Source organism: Pogona vitticeps, chromosome 1, assembly GCF_051106095.1.
Source record: "Pogona vitticeps strain Pit_001003342236 chromosome 1, PviZW2.1, whole genome shotgun sequence".
Lineage (NCBI taxonomy): Eukaryota > Metazoa > Chordata > Lepidosauria > Squamata > Agamidae > Pogona > Pogona vitticeps.
Window position 1 is genome coordinate 177,582,366 of NC_135783.1, and position 20,231 is coordinate 177,602,596.

General features: G+C 40.2%; 1 protein-coding gene across 22 annotated transcripts in view; it reads right to left on the minus strand.

Moving 5' to 3' along the window:
• The window catches only part of UNC80 (unc-80 subunit of NALCN channel complex), a 175,071-nt gene that overhangs the window by 81,399 nt on the left and 73,441 nt on the right, over window positions 1-20,231 (minus strand). For 12 of the 22 annotated variants that reach the window (XR_013538068.1, XM_072977885.2, XM_072977890.2 and 9 more), the window contains exons 25-30: window positions 14,113-14,246; window positions 12,410-12,575; window positions 5,046-5,249; window positions 3,428-3,528; window positions 2,024-2,221; window positions 564-671 (exon numbers count right to left, since the gene is read on the minus strand). Coding sequence is in view for 21 of the 22 variants with exons in the window: in XM_072977885.2 (XP_072833986.2) it covers window positions 564-671; window positions 2,024-2,221; window positions 3,428-3,528; window positions 5,046-5,249; window positions 12,410-12,575; window positions 14,113-14,246 (911 nt within the window). In the remaining variant the exon portion in view is untranslated. The remainder of the gene's footprint in view (window positions 1-563; window positions 672-2,023; window positions 2,222-3,427; window positions 3,529-5,045; window positions 5,250-12,409; window positions 12,576-14,112; window positions 14,247-20,231) is intronic. The other 10 variants (XM_078379274.1, XM_072977912.2, XM_072977905.2 and 7 more) reach the window with 1 other exon arrangement.

The window sequence follows — 20,231 nt, forward strand, 5'->3', positions numbered from 1 at the left end:
CACACAAAGGCTGAAATTCTGTTACTTAGTGTAGCAGGTCCTGCTAGAGTAAGCCCACAGAATCAGTGGGGATTTGGTGAGTCAATTCTTTATAAATTCCACTGATTTAAATAGCTTACTGTAGTCCTGATTTACTTAAAGTAAATCACAACTAGAGCAGCCCATTTGAATCAATGGAATTTATGGAGGAGTTGACTCACCAAAAGTTCACTGATTCAATAATGTGACTTACTATGCTAAGCAACAGGATTTCAGCCACTGTACTAAGTCACAACTAGAGTTGGCCCATCAGTGGATTTACAGAGATGACTTACCAAATTGCCACTGATTCAACAGGTCTAATTTAGTTGCAACTTACTGCTCCAAGTAACAGGATTTTAGCCAGAGAATGCAAAGTTTGCATAACCAGTGTTTCATATATAAGGAAAGGACCTTGGTCTTTAGAAGCCAGGAGCTTAATTCAAAGGTTGATATCAGGAGATACACACTGCATTTGAAGTACTGAAAATAATGATAATCTATTAGCTCATTATTTCTCACATAGGTAACATACCCCTACTTACCTGATGCCTGATATACTTTAACATTCCAGAGTCTTTTTTTCCTTCAAGGTTAGAATCAATCACTCTTTTCTTTAGGGAGGGTGTCCTCAGGCATGACTTGTCTGAACACTGGAAGAAAGTTGGATCTGAGAAATGCTTTTTAGAACCCAGTTTACCAGTGAAAAAAAGGATCCCACCATGTATCTAACACTTTAAAAAAACCACAGAAATGATGCAGCTTTCCATTCTGGGTTTTCAGAAGAACATCTGAAAATAGGAAAAAGGCAAAACACTAACATTTTCCCACTCTTATTCTCATAACTAGAGATGGGGACGAATAGCCATTTTGGCGAGTCATTGTGCTTCGTGATCTGTCAAAGCTGACAAAGTACAAGGCACAAATATCCTCCCCATGAACCGATGAAGCACAAATATATTTGTCAGTTTGTGGGGGGGGGGGCTAAAAAAATCTGACCCCTCCACCCCCACAGCCTGCCCCCCTTCCCCTTCCCACTAACCCTGTCACCGCCACTGCTGCCGCTGCTGCTGCCACCACTGCCATCCATGGAGGCCTGTGCCGTGGCAGCCTCCACAGTCACCATCCAGCACCACTTGCTGCAATGGTCTCCAATGCTATGGCCTGCCTTAAGGGAATCTAGATTGTCCTTTGCAAAGATGGTTGCTGCATCTTCCCTGCCCTAAAAGAAGCTGCAGCCACCATCTTTGCAAAGGGCAGCCAATGTCTTTTATGGCAGGCCGTGGCTGCGGAAGCCACCGCAGCTGTGGTGATGGATGGCGGTGGCAGCGGATCGGTGGGCCCATAGGCAGAATGGGAAAGCCATAGGCTAGCCTTCCCTCTCTTCATATGGGGGACAAATAATAATTGAGAAATATTCATCATATTTGTATTCCTTCTATATTTGTATTCATTGGGTTCTCAGGAACTGACGAATATGAAGAGACGAATATTTAAGGTATCAGCAATTTTTCAAAAATATCGTGATCCCTTTTTTTAAAATCATCCCCATGTCTACTCATAGTCAATGTCATAGGTTTCACTGGACAACATATACAGTTGAAAAGAAAACCTTCTATAAATAAGTTTCTCCCCAGCTTTCAGGTTTAATATGTGTTAGACATGTGAGGGTCAAATTATATATTAATGGAAATGAGTATTTTCTGAGCTTAGGTGCTTCCCTCTCCCCAAAGTATCTTACTCAGACAGATTATCCTGGCCAATTAGACTAGCAAACTAACCTTATGACGAATCACAGAAAAAAGTAGGCTGGAATGGAACAATACAAAAATAAATGAAAGCCAGTCCTATGAGAGACAGGCTTTTTTTATCACAGAAGAGGGCACTAATTCTATGTCCAAATTGCACATCTTGTCTAGTTTGACCCCAGGGTAACCAATCTAGTTTAAATAAACCTGAAATAAATTTCTATATAGAAAAGAAGGGGGATTCATTGCCTTCTTACCTCTTTTTGCTTTTTGCCCCTAGCCACATTATTCAATGAATTATTTTCTCTCAGAGACTCCACAGTATCTCCATAAAGCAACTTGATGGCTCGGACAAGTCGTGCACAGGAACGGCTATGGTGAAGGTAACAGTGGGGATGGCAATAATCAATATGCGTGCAAATAAAACTCTGCTGATTGCATAGCAGGATCATCACCTGGAAATATAAAGCAGACCCAGAATGTTCAGAAGTGTAACAGATCTACAATTGTGTTAAGAAAAGACCACAAAGAAAACAGCATTCTATTTTTATTCATCTGACTGTTACCCTCCAACATCATATGTCCATGAAAAGAAAAGTAAATTTAGATAAGGTCACTGGAAGAAACAAAGAGAAGTTGGAAGCAAATAGATGGATGTCTTACAGATATCTGCCACACAGAAGAGATTTATATGAATCAAGTTCTTTAAAATTAGAAAAAAGGGTGGATAATGACATTAGATGTATACCAGGATGAAATCCTAAACTAAATCATCTCCCCACTTCATCACTTCAGGTCATTCCCCTAAGTTATTCTAATACAAATTTTCACAATGAATCCACAGTAGGAAAGAAAGAGGGAGCAAGCATCTCCCACCCATTAGCCCCCATGCGACAGTGAGGACTAAACATTCTGGAACATGTTAATATCAAGAAAAACTTCCTAACTGTTAGAGCAGTACGACAGTGGGACCAGTTACCTTGGTGAGTGCTCCAACACTGGAGGCATTCAAGAAAAGCTTAGATCATCACCTGGCAGATATGCTTTGATTGTATTCCTGCATTGAGCAAGGGGTTGGATCTGATGGCCTTGTAGGCCCCTTCCAATATATTTTCTATGATTCTATATGAAGATGCAAGGCTGTTGCATACGTTAGTATAAAATGCCAGCTTCTCTTTCAAGGCAATGAAGCTATGCGGGTTCAGCACACCCAATGAGACATTCTATACAAAGGGTCTTCTAGCACAAAAAGAATTGGGAGAGATTAGTCTCACACAGAGAGATTTATTTATACATCAATAAACTCTCTCCATTCAATAGGCAAATCATTTATTAGACCTGGATTTTTTGCAGCAGAGACTTGCAGTCTGGTCACTTGGTACAAAAAGCTCATTTTTATCCTGTCTAATTTTATAGGTTTAGTTTCTGAAACTTATCCCTGAATTCTGTCTTCACAGAAGTTCTGGAAAGGGGCTTGCTAAATGCTTGGGTAGCCAATATCTCACCATCTGACAGCCTGCTGTGAATTGTATATTACAACCAGGGGAAATTATAGGACATTTAATTATTTAAAATATTTTTACCCTGCCTTCCCTCTAAAAAAGGATCCGAGGCAGCTTAGACCCTTAAAAACTAAAAACAGTAAATTATTCTCTACTTACATGTAGCCAAGACATGTTACGATGGTAGTTTTCTTCAGTGCCGGTGCTGCTTAGGACTTCAGGTTCTATACTGGGTTCACTTGCACTCCAAGGGCTCCCTTCTTCAAGAGAGAGAAAAAATACACCCAGAAACAGTTGTCTTCTGATGCTCTTGGCATATCTAAATCTAGGGCATATGCTTGTAAACCAGGCCAGTTTATTGAAAACGTTTAATATCATCCCTTTATCTGGTGAAATGGTGTGCCGTTACAGGAACCCATTAAGTCTGGACTATACTATCATTTTGCTTGCTCCCATCCCAACTTGCCCTTCTTCTACATCTGATGATCAGCTGGACTGGTAATTACAAGCATAATTCATAATCAAGAAAACTACCAGGGATGGCATTACTCCCTTTCTGGAAGAGGGAAGGGTAAGTAAATAGCAGGAACATTCTTGCATCATTAAGATGCTGTGAATTGTTGGTTTCAGTGATCTGCATTGACTGGGCTCTGTGTTGCTATTGTTGTTTTTTTAAAATATGATATCCATAGTCTTACAGTGGCAGCGCTTTGTCTATAGCTACTGCCACCGTGAATGGGCTACAGCCCTGAAAGATCCCATAAGAGGATTCCAAAATGCCTGGGGATGAAAGGGGGAAAAATCCTAGCAAACACTAGAGAACAAAGGCAGGGGAGTGCTCTCTCTGACCCCAGGGTTTCCTGCATGCATTTGTTGCCAGTAGGGCTCACAGTTGGGTAGGACCCTAGCACAAATTTTGCCTGTTGGAGACGGTAACATTAAGACTGCCATCCTCAACGCTATTACTATAAGCTCTTCTGAGCTCAGTGCGATTTCTTCTGAGTAGACCTGCACAGGACTGTGCTATTTATTAAAAACCACTGAATAGGGCACTGCTGATGTCCAGTTAATTCTTTCTCACCCCTTCTTTCAATGTATCTTATTTTATGCAGCTGGGCTATATGTACCTGGCTAAGTTCAAATTTTGCCACGGAAGAGAAAGAGCATGGACAATGCCACTGAGACCACAGGGTGAAAGAGGTTGAAGGTGAGGATTTACCTATTCCTGACCTTTTCTATAAAACAATAAGAACTAATCTTTTGGAGAACCACGAGCACACATATACTTATATCTCATACAAAATAAAATATACACATATTCTCCATACAGTTATATGCACAATATGTCATATTGATATGAGATATGTATATATATCTATATATCTATTACACCATATATATAATATATGTGATAGATATATGATATTTGTATATATACCTTCCTAAGCATGGCATGCATTTGGTTGGCAGTCAGGAAAATGCCTGTACAGTATCTTGAGTTCATGCACCAAACCTTCGGATTTTTCAAACTTGGCATCCTTTGAGTGGGACAGAGAACTGACTACCTAGCATTGCAACAGCAGGATTCAAACTCTGCCCTTGCTGTGTTTTACATCATGCAAAAAAGGGTGAACTCTTCCTCTCAGCTTAGGATGCTGGAGGCCTGCCTAGCCTACCAGCCCTTCTCCTCTTGCACTAAATCTGCTCCAGTTGCCTGCAGGCTCAAGATGCTGCCTCATCATCCCGCTCCCTTTTTAGCCCAGCTCATCTATGTTACCTATGTCAGTGACAGTGTCCCTGCTGTGGGACAGCTGCAGCTCCTCATTCTCAGACTCTGAATCCTGACGGGATAACTTGGTGCTCTTTAGGCTGCCGGCCCGGCGAATGCTGGACAGGGAACCCCCTTTCTTCACCCGGAAACTGCGGGTTCCTTTAATCTGGAGCAAGCGGGAGCCTCCTATCCTGATCTTCCTGCTGGGAACTGTATTGAAAGAATAAAAGAGGACTTTTTCCCCCTTAATTCCCCCCATTTAAGAAATATTATAATAATTTACTTTTTATGTATCGTATACTCCTAGCCAGCCCGCCAGCCCTCCCCCTCCCACGTTGCTGTGCCTTTCCTTTTTCTCAAGGAAGACCAGCAAGAGGCTCCCTCCAAAGCCATCGCCAATGCAGTTCTATTAACCATCCAATAATGGATGCTGTAGAGAAAATTCAAGCATGCTTCTTGAGTATGACTCAGATCTTCTTAGGTACCCTTTGGTTCAGCCACTAGTAATCATGCAACAATGGTGCAAGAGGCACTGTTGGAAACTCCATGGCTGTACAAGAGAAGCCTACCATTTATCCCAGGCCAACTGCTCCAGATTCATTCAGGAGCGAGCTAACACAGGGCAATTGTTATGCTTCTGCCTTACCTTTGTAAAGCTTTTGCCACGGACCGCACCAATTGCTGGCTACAAGTGACTGAACTGAAAATTCATGGCAGTGCCTCAGGGGAAACCTATCACCCGGCTTGCCCAACATTGTTCAGATCTTGTTATAGGATCACAGTGTTCAACCATGCAGCATTCGTGACTGTAAGTAGGTAACCTGCTTGCTTAAGCCAAGCACCTACTTTGCATATCCAGTTTAGATATTACCTTTGCATATACCGTCGTCTTTGTGTATTAAACTTCGTCAGAACTCTACACAGAAAGCAACAACATGTGGTCCTGCTCCTTCAGACAGATCAGCAGCTTTCACGCATTAAAGACATCACTGGATGCTGGGTGTATTGCTTTCATGAGCACGAAAATATGGAAATGGTTTGAAGCACCAATCACTTGGCATGTTGTTCCCCACTCAGCTCGAAGGCAGGACATGGCATTATGCAAGTCCAAATGTTGCAACACTCAGCTGTACTACTATCCAAAAATGAACATGCCACCCCCCTGAACAGGGGGCAAGGTTTATAAACGACAGATGTCACATTCAAGCGACAGAGGAAAGTGCCGCATTGAGAAGGGATGCCTTATTTTAAAGAGGCGTGGGTCTTGAAAAGAGCTTTGAGAAGATCCTTTGGGTGTTTACAGATTTGTACTCTTCCATATGCTGAATGTACAATGCTATTTAGAGAAGCCACGTGCTTCCAGAAAAATTGCTTTTATTATGATTCACATCTAATCGGATTTGCATTTGGAACTATCACAATTGGTGGGTATTGCATCTGAAGAGGTGGAGTAAAGCCTACAGACCTTTATGCCAAATAAAACTTATTAAAAGTATTGCAAGACATCCAAATACTTTTTTCTGAAACAGACTAACACGGCTATCCCACCTCTTCTAAAATTTCCACAGTTGATCAATTCTGCAGAGTGGCTTGGAAACAAGTCTTTGTGTGATAAACCTTGTCTGTGCCAGAAGCAAGGCTCAAAGAATTGGTTGGCAAAACATAAAGGTGGTCCCATGTACATTGACTAGAGAAAGGCCATTGTGGCACAGTGATTAAACTGCAGTACTGTAATCAGGACTCTGCTCATGGCCTGAATTGAACACAGACAGGCTCAGGTATCAAGCTCAAGGATCGTTCAGTCTTCCATCCTTCTGAGGTCAACAGATTGAGTACCCAGCTTGCTGGGGGTGAGGGCAATGTCTAGCCTACATAATTAAATTGTAATCCGCCCAGAGAGTGCTTCATATGCTATGGGATGGTATGTAAGCAGCACACTTTACTTTATAAGATGTTCAAATGACTTTTGAATTAATATTTAATTTACACCAACATCACTATGAAATATGTTGTTTTGATCCTCATTTCCTCTGGCTGAAATTGAAATTGACAATTCATCCATTGGCTCAAGGGTCACATTTCCAAAATTATATAGAATTCAGGCCCAGGTTTTCACAAAAGAATTCCTGGTTAGCAGTAGTATAGGTACTGAGCATCTTCCTCTTGACCTCTTCTGATTTTTTCTCCATCGAAGGAATGACAATTAAACTAATTTAAATCGGTTCATATTGTAGATATGCCTTCTGACTGAGGTAGGATTTGAACTTGTATGCTTATCAAACTTAGCAGAGTCAACCATACTACTAGTTAGCCTTGAAGTTACTAGTTAGTTTTTTGCTTTATTTGTTTACATGCTTATTTTTTGTAGCGTGAAGGCCACATCACTTAAAAGTTATAATTTTACAATTTTGGTTGTCCAGCCAATGGGAAGTAATTATCACAAAGAACTGAGGAAACATGAAAGGAGAAAGCAGAGGTTAATGGTTTTCAAATTGATTTGAAGGCTACTCTTATAACTAGTTCTAGCTGAACAACAGCAGGAGATGCCTTTGTCAGTACCTGAAACACTATTACTACCTGAGGGGAAAAAAGGTTCTGGACAGAATGTGTAGACCAGTGGTCCCCAACCTTGGGCCTCCGGATGTTTTTAGACTACAACTCCCAGAAGCCTTCACCACCACTTCTGCTGGCTAGGATTTCTGGGAGTTGAAGTCCAAGAACATCTGGAGGCCCAACGTTGGGGACCACTGGTGTAGACTATGTCCCATTTTTAAGTAGCAAAGATTGATCATTGTCTTCATCACATGACACTTCAAAACATCTCAGTGCATCTTAAGAATGATCTAACACAATCTACCTTTCTATAGAACATCCCTAGTGCTGTATGTGGAATAAACAGAACTTCTTTGCAAGGGGCCCCATTTTAATGGCTGCTCAGCAAAACCCATTAATGCTGTTATTAATGGGGCTGTGTTGCTTTTCAATGTCTTCTTCGTGGTTTTTACTGAACTCGTCTATTTTGTTGTGTTGCCCTGTTTAATTTTTAATTTCTATTTGCAGTTTTATGCTGCACACTCTGTTGGATATTTTCAGTGGAGAAAAAGCAGATCAGTAATTAATAACTGAAAGGTGTGTACATGTTATATACAGTGGTGCCTCGACTTACAAACGTCCCGACTTACGACCATTTCGAGTTACAACCAGCTCTGGTCACAAAATTTTGTTTCGACTTGCGGCCGGAGCTTCAAGTTACAATCAAAAAAAGGCAGGGGAAAAAGGCGGGGAATTCAAATTGCTAACCCTTGGTAGGTGAAGAGTCTGCTTCTTCGTAGCTCTTTTGCACCAGCAGTTAGAGAGTGTGCGATCTGAGGAGGCTTTGGACTACCTGGTAAGGTAAGATGCTGCTTTCTGCTTTTTAAAACTGTTCTGGGTGGGTGTTGCAATGTGGTTTTGGGTGGGGTGGTGGGATTATGTTTCTAAGCTGTAATGGGTCTTGGGGGGTTTGTTTGTTTTTTGGTATTTTCCCCCATTTCTAATGTGTCTTGGGGGGTTTGTTTGCTTTTTGGTATTTTCCCCCATTTCTAATGTGTCTTGGGGGGTTTGTTTGCTTTTTGGTTCCCCTTCCCCATTTCCAATGCGTCTTGTATGCTTCTCTTGCTTTTTGCTTTGCTTTTTCCCCATTTCTGATGTGTTTTGCATACCTTGCTTGCCTTCTGCTTTGCTTTCCCCCCATTTCTGATGTGTCTTGCACTCTTGGCTTACTTTTCTCTCCCACCTCCCTTGGCCAGAACATTTCAGATTGGTCTTGCAATAGTTTTTTTTGGGAGGGGGATTTTTAATTCTGCCAGAATGGATTAATTGCATTTCAATGCATTTCAATGGGAAATGGTGCTTCAATTTGCAACCATTTCGAGTTACGACCATCTTCCGGAATGGATTAAGTTCATAAGTTGAGCACCAGTGTATTAGGAACAGAAAACTGACTGGGCTAGTCTGAAAAATGGTATATTCAAAGAAGTAGTGGTATCTTTGCAAGAGCTGCTGATTAGCTGCCTCTAGCTTACATATTGCTCCCACCTCAGTGGAAGCACACTGTAAATCACAGGAGCAAGATGTCCCAGCTTCAAGGCAAGAAAAGAAAAGAAAGTACGGCTTTGAAAGACTTCTGCCTGAGTCCTGTAAGTCAGACCACTTGATTAAATGGATCAAGATTGTGAGTTTGTGTATTGGTGCTGTATTTGTGATATAAACTTACATTTTACTATATTGAAAAAAATGGAAATGCTTTACCCACATGAGATATATCTGAAATTGAGTTATTTTCCAATACAGTATTTAGCAGCTGGCCTATTGAATCACTCTAGTCATTGTTCCAGAGCATCTACTGTATAAAAGTTTCCAAGCCACACATGAGAACAGATGTGGCCAAAAAACACACTCGGATAGTTCCTGGTCAGATCAGTTGTTCCAAGTATTTGTCAGAGAGCTAGAAGTAGTTAGTGTTCTTTCATAGGAGTTACATTTCATTTCTCATCTCAAACAGGTAAACTGGTGTAGCTACATGCAACCCATGGGCCACACATGGCCTCCTTCCCACTTTTGTGGCCCTGGAGACCAAGGCCCACTGCTATCCTGCCTCCATTTTTTTTAAAAAAAGTGTATGTCTGTATTTATTTATTTTTGTGCAGAATCACATGGGAGAACCACAACCTTAGAAGCCACCAGGCAGTTATCCTTCTCCTATCTGCAGATGTCCCTTTTTTAAAAAAATCCCCCCAAAACTAGAAAGGAACTCCTGGTCACTTCTGATTTTAAATCCACCATCACCACATTTTTGGCAGTGGGCCAAGGGGAGCTGAGTTGTAAAGTAATATAATAAGCACAACAGTGCCAAAACATAGCTGAAGGCTAAGACAGCTGTATCTAAGAGATCTAATTATGTCTTTGAACACATTGCATTATGTAGGCTCTGGAGATTATTTAATATATGCAAATAATATATCCAGAAGCACCTGGGGCTCTTTTTCTTGCTTTAATTAGGGATCGCTAACCATGGTAGGATATCACCAGTATCTATCAAAACAGAACACAAAGATGAAACATATAGTATGCAATCTCATTGAGAACAGCTGACTTCACCAAGATCAGAAACCAATTTCTTACATAAACCACCGGCCAATCTTACACAACAGGTAAGATTCCACAGCAACTTCTAGCAAATTTACAAAGTAGCAGACCGAGCTGCAGCAGAAGACAAACGAAAGACAGATGAGATAAATCCATTTTTCATTGAAGTAAAAGGGGATCTAATGGTTGTTGTGGGTTTTTCGGGCTCTTTGGCCATGTTCTGAAGGTTGTTCTTCCTGACGTTTCACCAGTCTCTGTGGCTGGCATCTTCAGAGGACAGCAACCTGTGCTCTGGATTGCTGTCCTCTGAAGATGCCGGCCACAGAGACTGGAGAAACATTAGGAAGAACAACCTTCAGAACACGGCCAATGAGCCTGAAAAACCCACAACCACCATTGGATCCCGGCCGTGAAAGCCTTCGCGAATAAAATGGGGATCTATTTATTGGCTTCAGTAAAATAGACTATCTTTGCATATTTTATCTTACTGAGGCCCCATTCACAGAAAGTGGAACCACAGGCACATCCCCATGGAGACAGCTGTGAGGAACAAGAAATGTCTGGTTTAGGTTGTGCCCATGTTTCTCAGGAACTATTCCCTGGCAGTGAGTTGCAAAAGTGCAGCTGGCAGAAACAGTCCACTACCAAGAAGAAGAACCTTCTCAACACAGATATTTCTCTGCATAGATGCACCCATGGAGTGCTCAACATGGAGAGTTTAAAATGTCTGAACCATGTCTGATAGTGAACTGAATTTATTAAGAAGCATATTTCACTAAGTTTAGTAATACCTACTGTCTCATAAACATGTAAAAGTGCTAGAGCAAGCCAGTACAAGTTGTGAGCCAATTATAATAAACATACCCCATGAGTTTTGCATTGATGCCCAAAGGGTTTAGCATCATTTAAGAGGCCAAAGCAGGAAGTTTGTGGGCTGCACGGAGTGTCATGAACCACTAGTGCTGGAGACACATGCTAAAGTAAATATGTAGGTTTAGGATTCAGTTCCTTTTTAGAATGATATTTTGTTAGATTTGAAAATTGTGCAGGAATGAGATATAGCTGGTTGTCCATTCTATACATTTAGCTTCAAAGTGTATGGGAGGGACAAGATTCAACAAAGCTGCAAATAGCATCTAACTAGGAGAGGTAATTTTTAAGTGTGGCAGCAGATCAGGAATCAGCAAAATAATATAGTCTGTGTTTCGGTGTTTTTAACTTGTTTCATTGAGAGATCATAAATCATAACCTACTTTTTCTTTAAAATTGTTGTTACATATTTCTACACTGTGAAACAAGAAAGAAAACAGTTTGTGAGTCAATATGTTATATGATACCTCATGTTTAGGGTAATTATTTGCGATCTATGATAGTAAATTCTAAGTAAATTTTGGCTTTGTATTGCAACACTTGAACTACAAGACGGAATGAGAATTTGGGTGGTTGTTACTGGGTGTTTGGTGGGGTTTTATTTTTGCATGAGATGGCATTACAATGATAGACACTCTGCCGCCTTTAACAACCACACCAACTTATGCCTTGACACTACACATCAAATTTGGGGGGGTTAGCCACTGAGAGCCACATAACAAATGAGCTTTAAGCATGTGGTAGCAGACTTTATAGGGAATTTCATGGAGAAAGCTGATCACCTCTACTGAGTTCATATTATTTCTGTTCTTTATCACTGAAAACATAAATCAAGACCTCTCTTCTGTTCCACAGGTGAGATAACAGCACATTAAAATATTGATGAAATGCTTATTTAATAAATTTGGTTGTAATTCTATGCACACATAAGTGATCCTAACTGCTCTTAAAACCAACAATATCTGTGAATGTGCACTGAACTGCTTCCTTTGGTGCAAGCAGAAATAAGCATTTCTTCAGTTAACCGGGATTTTTCAAATATGTCATATGCCAACTTCTGGCTGTGTGAACAAGTCAACACCTGATATTTTGGATTCAGGGACTAAGCCTAGGCCCAATTCCCAGGAAGTGAGTTCTTCAAAATGAAGACATTTTACTTCCATTCAAAGTGCTCAGGCCTGTAGTGCTAAAAATCTTTCTCCAATTTAGTACCTTCAGCTATGGATAAAGACCAGAGATGGTTTGTCTGTGTGGCTTCATAGCTTCCTGCTTCTTAATGCAGTTCCTGAACTTTAGGACATAAAGACCAAATCCAAATAACAGATTGGGGCCAGGGGGGAAGGGGGACTTAGAATCTACTGTATGCAACAAACCTTTCTTCTCTTCACAACCTGTGTCAGATTTCAGGGTATGACTGCTGCTGTGCAAGGAATCTTTGGAATCTTCATTCTCATCCAGCACTCCAGCAAAGCTGATTTTCCTCTCATACCTGTGGCGGTCCATCTCAGGGTCCAAACGCAACCTGCAGCTCTCCAGGTCCTGTAACATTATGCAAAGCACAGAAGGGTGTTGAAGGATGTCAACAGCACAGGCAAGAACGTACAACTCCATTAAAGCCACTTTAGAATTGCATTGGTTTCATTTTGATCCCAACCTCCCTGATAAATATGTTAGGCTGAGAGACCATATAATTTACTTTGTACACCCCCAAATAAAACTTGATTTGGTGGAGTTTTTAATTAGTTTGTTTAGCTGTTGATATGCACTTCATATTTATTTTATTTTACTTATTTATTTTATTTGTATCCCGCCTATCTGGTCAATCGAGGACCACTCTAGGCGGCTATAGTGTATTGTAACCTGCCTTGGAAGGGTCAAGGAAGATAAATGTCAAGGTGGAAACAAAGAAAAATAGTAGCTGTGGCCAGTGGGTTTTATGCTGAAGCATATGAACCACATCAATTCCCACTATACATAAGGACAGAAGAAATGAAGAAAAAAATGTGACAAAATGCATTATTTGTTGTGCTACTAAAAATTAACAAGTATGAGCTTTGTTGAAGTAAAAAAATCTGAAAATCATTTCCCTTCAATATGAAAAGAAATCCTAATTAATTAACATGTGTTATTTGTAACTAATTACTTCCAAGCTTGAGGCAGTCTTATTTCTAATTCCTAATATGGAATTTGCCTTTTTCACAGTTGCTGCATTATGAGTTGATGTTTTTGTTGAGCTGTCTTCCCCAATTCCAAGCCTGTCTTGTCTACTGAACAAACAACTTGTGAGATTGTGGATTATTTCTCACCTATTTATGTGTTTTAATTTATTTGATTTTATGTTTGCATTGCAATGCAAAGATGGTGCATACATTTAGTAAATAAATAATAACCAAATAAACTTGAAATGTTGTAAGAGAGGGATAGGGTGGGAAGGAAGGAAACAATGTCAGTGCTAGTAACTGATTACATCTTTCTTGAACAAACACTGCATAAAACAAAAGATTTCAAAAACATTTGTAAAAAGGAAATGGAGGGCAGTTAATTGCGGTTCCTTCCTGATTAAAAGAGCTTGCCATTCTAAGATTCTCTAGCAAATCCACTGTGTTGCACTCACCTTGTGAAATCTCCTGTATCATGTTGCCTGGAACTATGTAATGAAAGAGCATACAAGGCTAGAGGGGGTAAGGACTGACCTCCAGGGGAAAGTTAAACTAGAATTGTTTAGTGTTCCTTTCAATTCATTGATCAAATTTTTAGTATAACATAACCCAGCCAGCTACTAAAATCTGATATGTGTTAAAGATATATTTGAAGGCAACATTTATAGATTACTTTGCCCTAAACCAGAGATTTAAGTCATCTACCACAATGAATACTATAACTCACTGGATCACATTCATAAACGTTTTCTAAATGCAAAAGTCCCAAACCATCTCCTCTCCTGTCTTGAGCTAATCAACCCACTCCTTCAGCTGCTCCTTTCAATGTCCTCCCTCTCCAATTCTATGGTTTATGCTACTTATTACTATAGTTTATTCCAATCCCTCTCCCAGTTAAATTCCTTTTATTCACTCACCACAAGAGGCTCTGTACGAGGCCTGGGCATGTAAGGAAAGGTCTCTCGAAGAAATGTGGTAATCTCCAGAAGAAGCTGACATGCTGCCATCTTTAGGGCAAAAGGACAGCAACATTTGGTGGGGTTTACAGTACCTGAAAAGTGAATATATGTGTGCATTATTAGAAATGGAATAATAGGGTAAAAAGTCAGTCATAGAACAAATGGACACCACAATGTATGGTACACAATGCAAGCTGTGTATGGAACACTATGACCTGCTTACATTATTATTCTACATTTCTCACAGGCATTTCCCCACTAATCTTTTCTTCTGACACATATAATCTTGATAATTATGAGTTATCAAGTTGATTCCTACTTATGCCAACCGTTGCCAGAGTTTCCTAGGTGTAACCCAGCATAGTATAGGGGCAGAGTGATAGCCAAGGACTCAGAAGACATATGCAAGAAAATGCCAACAGACACAGCAGAAGATCAAAAAAGTACCTCGTGGTCATAAATGCTGTTGGGCTGAAGAAGGAAACTAGTTTTACTTTCACTGTCAAACAAGCATCATCTACAGTTCCATTAAAGGGACAAGTTCTTTGCAAACAGAGTCCAACAATTGTAAAACCTATGTGCAAAATGGTCTTTTCAGGAACAAGACTCAGAAATCCCAAGAGGCTAATGTCCTCCAGGATGGCAGCTGGAGAGCAGAATCAAAATTTACATGTTGATTTGGCTAACTGGCCAGATCTATGATGGATTAAGAGAGAGGAGGCAAATCTGAAGTTAAGCTGCATGCCACAGTGACATATGGTAGCCTCTGTCATATTCAAATCTTTTCATACCAGACAAGGTATTATGTACTGACTCCTTTATAGCTTTTTGGGGCCAGATCACTTATTTAGCTGTGGATGATGCACAATCTGGGCTCCACCCACTTTCACTCCTTTGGTAGTTGTCCAGTCTAAACGTCCGAAAATTATTCTCAACAAGAACCCCAATTGCATTCCAAACCCAACTTTCCATTCGGAGGTGGTTTTCCTGAAGGCTTAACCTCAGGCATTTACAGGACAACTACCTCTCAGCCTAGGAAGCAAGCCCTTTTTTTGCAAAACATCCGTGATATGAATTCTCCTTGGGTCACCTCTTCCTTCTGAGATATGAAACCATTACAGCAATCCTCAAACAACCTATTATAGGCATACAGCAGGTGGACAAGGTGACCTAGTTTCAACTTCAAATAATATGCTAACTGGCAGAGTAGTTCTACCATCAAATTACCTTTACAAGCTTTCTGTTCCAAAGTATTGTAGAGCTTTCACTCTGCACTGGGGGGGGGGAGAATTGCAGAGAAAATGATATAAGCAATAATATCTTTTCTCTCATTGGGGGAAAATACAGTGAAGGTGTGCACTGTTTGCCGGGAAATTGCTAGAGAAGAAAAGATTAAGCAGCTGAACCCTCTGCCATTTTTCTCCTCCAATGGCCAGTCTCCCTAGTATAATTAGGGCTATAATACAAAAAGCAAAACCAACAGCTGAATGCCATGAACGGTTCCTTTAATAAAACAGCAGGAAATGCCTGTTGTGCAATGAAATTAAGACTTGTTTTCCTCATAACCATTTTCCTTAATTTGTTTAATAACTATCTTGACTCCCTCAGGTTCCTGAAAATTTGGAGAAAGTCATGAGCAATTGCTGTCTTGAAACCTGGCAAAGAACACACAGATCCCAAAAATATTTGTCTGATTTTGCTACTTTGTCACCTGGAAGGTCTGGAAACAATTATTCTTAACCAACTAATGGAGCTGGGGGAGTGTTCCTCACCCCACAGCAGGCTGGCTTTACACCTGGGAAGAACTGTCCAACACAAATTCTGCATTTAAAGCAAAGTACTGAGGACAACTTCGAAACTAGGAAGGTAACAGCCTTAGTTTTTGTTGACCTCTCATCTGCCTATGAAATGGTTCATCATCAAATATGACTGCAAAATTTCTATAATTGAACGAAGAGTTTTAAGTTACCGTATTTTTCGCACCATAAGACGCACTTTTCCCCACAAAACAGGGGGGTGGAAAGTCTGTGCTTCTTATGGAGCAAAGAAAACAGATTATATTTTCCTGTTTTCTTCTCCTATAAAATTGGTGCGTCTTATGGAAAGGTGTGTCTTATGGAGCGAAAAGTAACTAAAGTAATGGCAACCCTTTTGCAAAACTGCAGATTTTTTTGTTAATTTTCAAGGACAATGCTGCCAATGGAGGACTTAAAATAATGGTCTTTTCCATGGCAGTGTGCTGGCTCCTACTTTGTTTAACATCAAGACCAACAACCAAACACTTCTTAAAAGCACCTAAAACTTTATTTATGCTGACAATCTTCTATTGTTCGGTTGGATAGTTTTCAGAACATCTCTTAACAGATGCATCGGAAGAACCTGGGTGTCTACTGTGTGACAGACATCGATTTAAACCCAACCCTGCTAAGACTCAAATGTGTGCCTTTCATTTCAGAAACAAGCAGACATCTCAGAAACATCAGGCTGCCTCAAAAGGCATCAACTAGATCATTGTTATGCCCCCATACCTAGCTATTACTTTGGATTGTACACTAGGAAACAGTGTCAAAACAAAAAGCAAAAGATTCACACAAAGAAAAATATGGTTTGAAAGTAATCAGGAACTAACTGGGGCACTGTAACATAGCCCGCTACAGGCACACAACCGCAAATATTAAGAACTACAGCTTTGGCCCTAGGTTGCTCTGCTGGGAGATATAGGCCAGTCCTGTGTGATATAGTTCAGCCCATGCAAAGTAGGAAACAATGAAGCTGTGGAATCAGTAGCAGATGCCTGGACCCAACCCCTATTCATAAGATCAGTTACTTAGAAGGCATTGCACTCAGTGACATATGGAGAACAGTGACAGCTAATAATAAAAAATGCAAAGCATTTACATCAGGTGCACATGCACTCTGACTACCATCCTGCCTCTCTCAGATTCAAATCAAGGAATTTTAAAAAAAAGAACATATGGGAATCCAGAAGAAATCGCAGAAAGTGCCAGGACTATAATGTAGAAAGAATGAACTAACCACCTCTTAAATGGAATGCAACCTCAGGAAAATGCAGCTCCCAGTCACAAGACAACTGGATTACTTGGAAGTAACTCAATAGGTTATGAACTAGAGTTGGCAAAACCAAGGTGAACCTCAGAAAGTGTGGCTTTAAGATCAACACATTTTTTTGTGAGTAAGGAAAAGAATGGGCAACCTCACACCTGCAGTATATCACAAAAGTGAGCACACCCCCTCACATTCCATAAATATTTTAGTATATCTTTTCATGTGACAACACTGAAGAAATGAGACTTGGCTACAATGTTAAGCAGTGAGTATACAGCTTGTATAATGCTGTGTAAATGTACTGTACCCTCAAAATAACACAACACACAGCCATTAACGTCTAAATCATTGGCAACAAAAGTGAGTACACCCCTAAGTGACAATGTCCAAACTGGGCCCAAGTAGCCATTTTCCCTCCCTGGTATCATGAGACCCATTAGTGTCACAAGTCTCAGGTGTGGTCACTGGAAGTTCTCACTTTGGTTGCCAGCTGTGTTGCTTCTGATACAAAGAAAGACTATTTTAACTGTTTAATCTTTCTAAGATGGAGAGAACTCACTGCCAAGCTTCAAGCTTTATTTTCTTGTCATGGTATCCCAAGAGTTGTGTGCCATTTGTTGGTCAAGCGTTCCAAGTGTTTGTTCATCGTGATTCAGGACTAGAGCAATGTTTTACATAGCAGCCCATGATATCCACAGTTTAATGGCATGTCTGAAAGTGAAATTCCATCTATCAAATTGCTTTTCAAGAAAGCTGAAGATTTTGGAGGATGAGGCATTACTTCAAGATAATGCTTATATTCAGAATATCTGGAAAGCAGACACAAGCCAGTTATTGGAGTGCTGTGTTCCCCTGTTCAAATACTGATAGATAGGATGCTCCAAGGACTATTAAGACCTTTTGGAGGCCACCAATTCATAGGGAGACCATAAATCCAAATGATCTGAAGCTACAAGAAGACACCTAGAGGCAACCTTCTAGTAACAACCAAGCTACTGTGTCATAAGGCACCTCCCAATATACATGGTGATCTTCAGATGATTCAGTGCACACAAAAACAATGTTATGACTGCACTGCAAAGCCACTCAAATACCTCAAAGAAGGTTACTCAGTATGTATGGACCCAACAAAGGCTGGTAACCCACATGGCACCACTAGGATTTCAAGATAGGAATTCAAAAGCTATGCTAATTAAATGTTCTAGTTCAGAAATTAAGTGTTTTAGCTCAGGTGACCCTTGTCCCGTAGAGAAGAACTTTGTGTATAACACCTTTGGCACTCCGAAAGGTAATACTACTCAGGATGGCACTGCCACCTCTGAGACCTGTGGTCCTCCCAATGGGAAAAGTCTGCCCATGTGGGCAACATCTCATGGCAGGCCTAGCACACTTACAGGACTATGCTCTTTATGAAGAATGGTGGTAAAGATCATGAAGAATTTTACTAATATTGTTCATATCTCACCCAGTTTTATGTATAGGAGTATTAGCCCAAAAATCTAAGCATATATGAAGGTATTGTATCTACAGTGGTGCCTCGCTTAACAATGTTAATTGGTTCCCAAAAAAACATGGCTATGGGAAAACATTGCTAAGCGAAACACCATTTCCCATAGGAATGCATTGAAAACTGGATAATCCGTTCCAATGGGAACGGATTACCATCCTTAAGCGAAAATCACCATAGGAAACATCGCTAAGCGAAACAATGTTTCCCCCATTGGAATGCATTGAAGCCTATTCAATGCATTCCAATGGTTTTGACAGGTCCATTTTCGCTATTTTTAAAGTGTCTTAAAATGTTTGAAACCTGTTTTAAATGCTTGGAATCGTTAGTGCACCTTGTAAAACCTTTGCAGAATTAATTTGGCTTTGTTCTGACTCTTCGTTAATTTTTGGTGAATTTTTCTCTCCATTGGAATGCATTGAACTGTAGGTTTGACAGCTGTCAAACCAGGTTTCAAACCAGGTTTTGATGCACTTCAATGGTTTTGACAGGTCCATTTTCTAATCTGTTCTTAGAACTGTGCAACTAACAGAATAGATTCAGCAAACTTACACAAACGTTTAAGAGATTTGCATGTTTAGTGGAAAACAACAGTACAAATCATAGACACACAAATCAGTGAACTAGTGAAAAACAGCAATACACACAAATTAGTATTTGCAGTTAACACACATATATAGATGGTGTTGGAATACAAAACTGTGTTGAGCATTGGTGTAATTTTCACTCTATATATTGACACGAAACATCAGGAGTCTTGTGGCACAGTTGTTAAATGGCAATACTGCAACCAAGACTCTGCTCATGACCTGAGGTCAATCCCGATGGGCTCAGATAGCTGGCTTGAGATTGACTCAGCCTCCCATCCTTCTGAGGTTGGTAAACTGATTACCCAGCTCGCTGGTGGAGGGGAATGTGTAACCTATGAAATTGAATTGCAAACTGCCCAGAGAGTACATTAAGTGCTATGCAGTGGTATATAAATAGCACACTCCATTGCTTTGCTATTTCCTACAATATCTATGTTGGTTTTTAAAACTCTGAAATTGTGCTCTAATGATCTGTTTGTTACCATCTATTTGGTATACATGTTGTAGCACTACCAAGGGAATTGACTCTAAAAGCATGGTCATTTCCTTTCTGGATCACGGTCTTTGAGAATAATAATCATTGCACTGACTCGACATTCACTATTTTCCCTGTTTTGTTTTGAAGCACATGGACATTTGGTTACTAACTTCAAACTAACCAGATTTCTACTTAATTTGAGTCCAGATCTGCAAAAGAACAGAAAAGTATATTATCTTTTTATACCATACTTTGGCGGTTTCTCTCATTCAGATAACTTATCGCACAGAGGTCCTGCACAGGACTTTTTAATATTGCCTGGATGTAATAAACTACACAAATGAGATAAGCATCTATGAATTGGTTATTACAATTACTACAGATTTGTCATAAATAATATCAAAGCCTGGCTTCTAACGATCTGTTACCACTACTC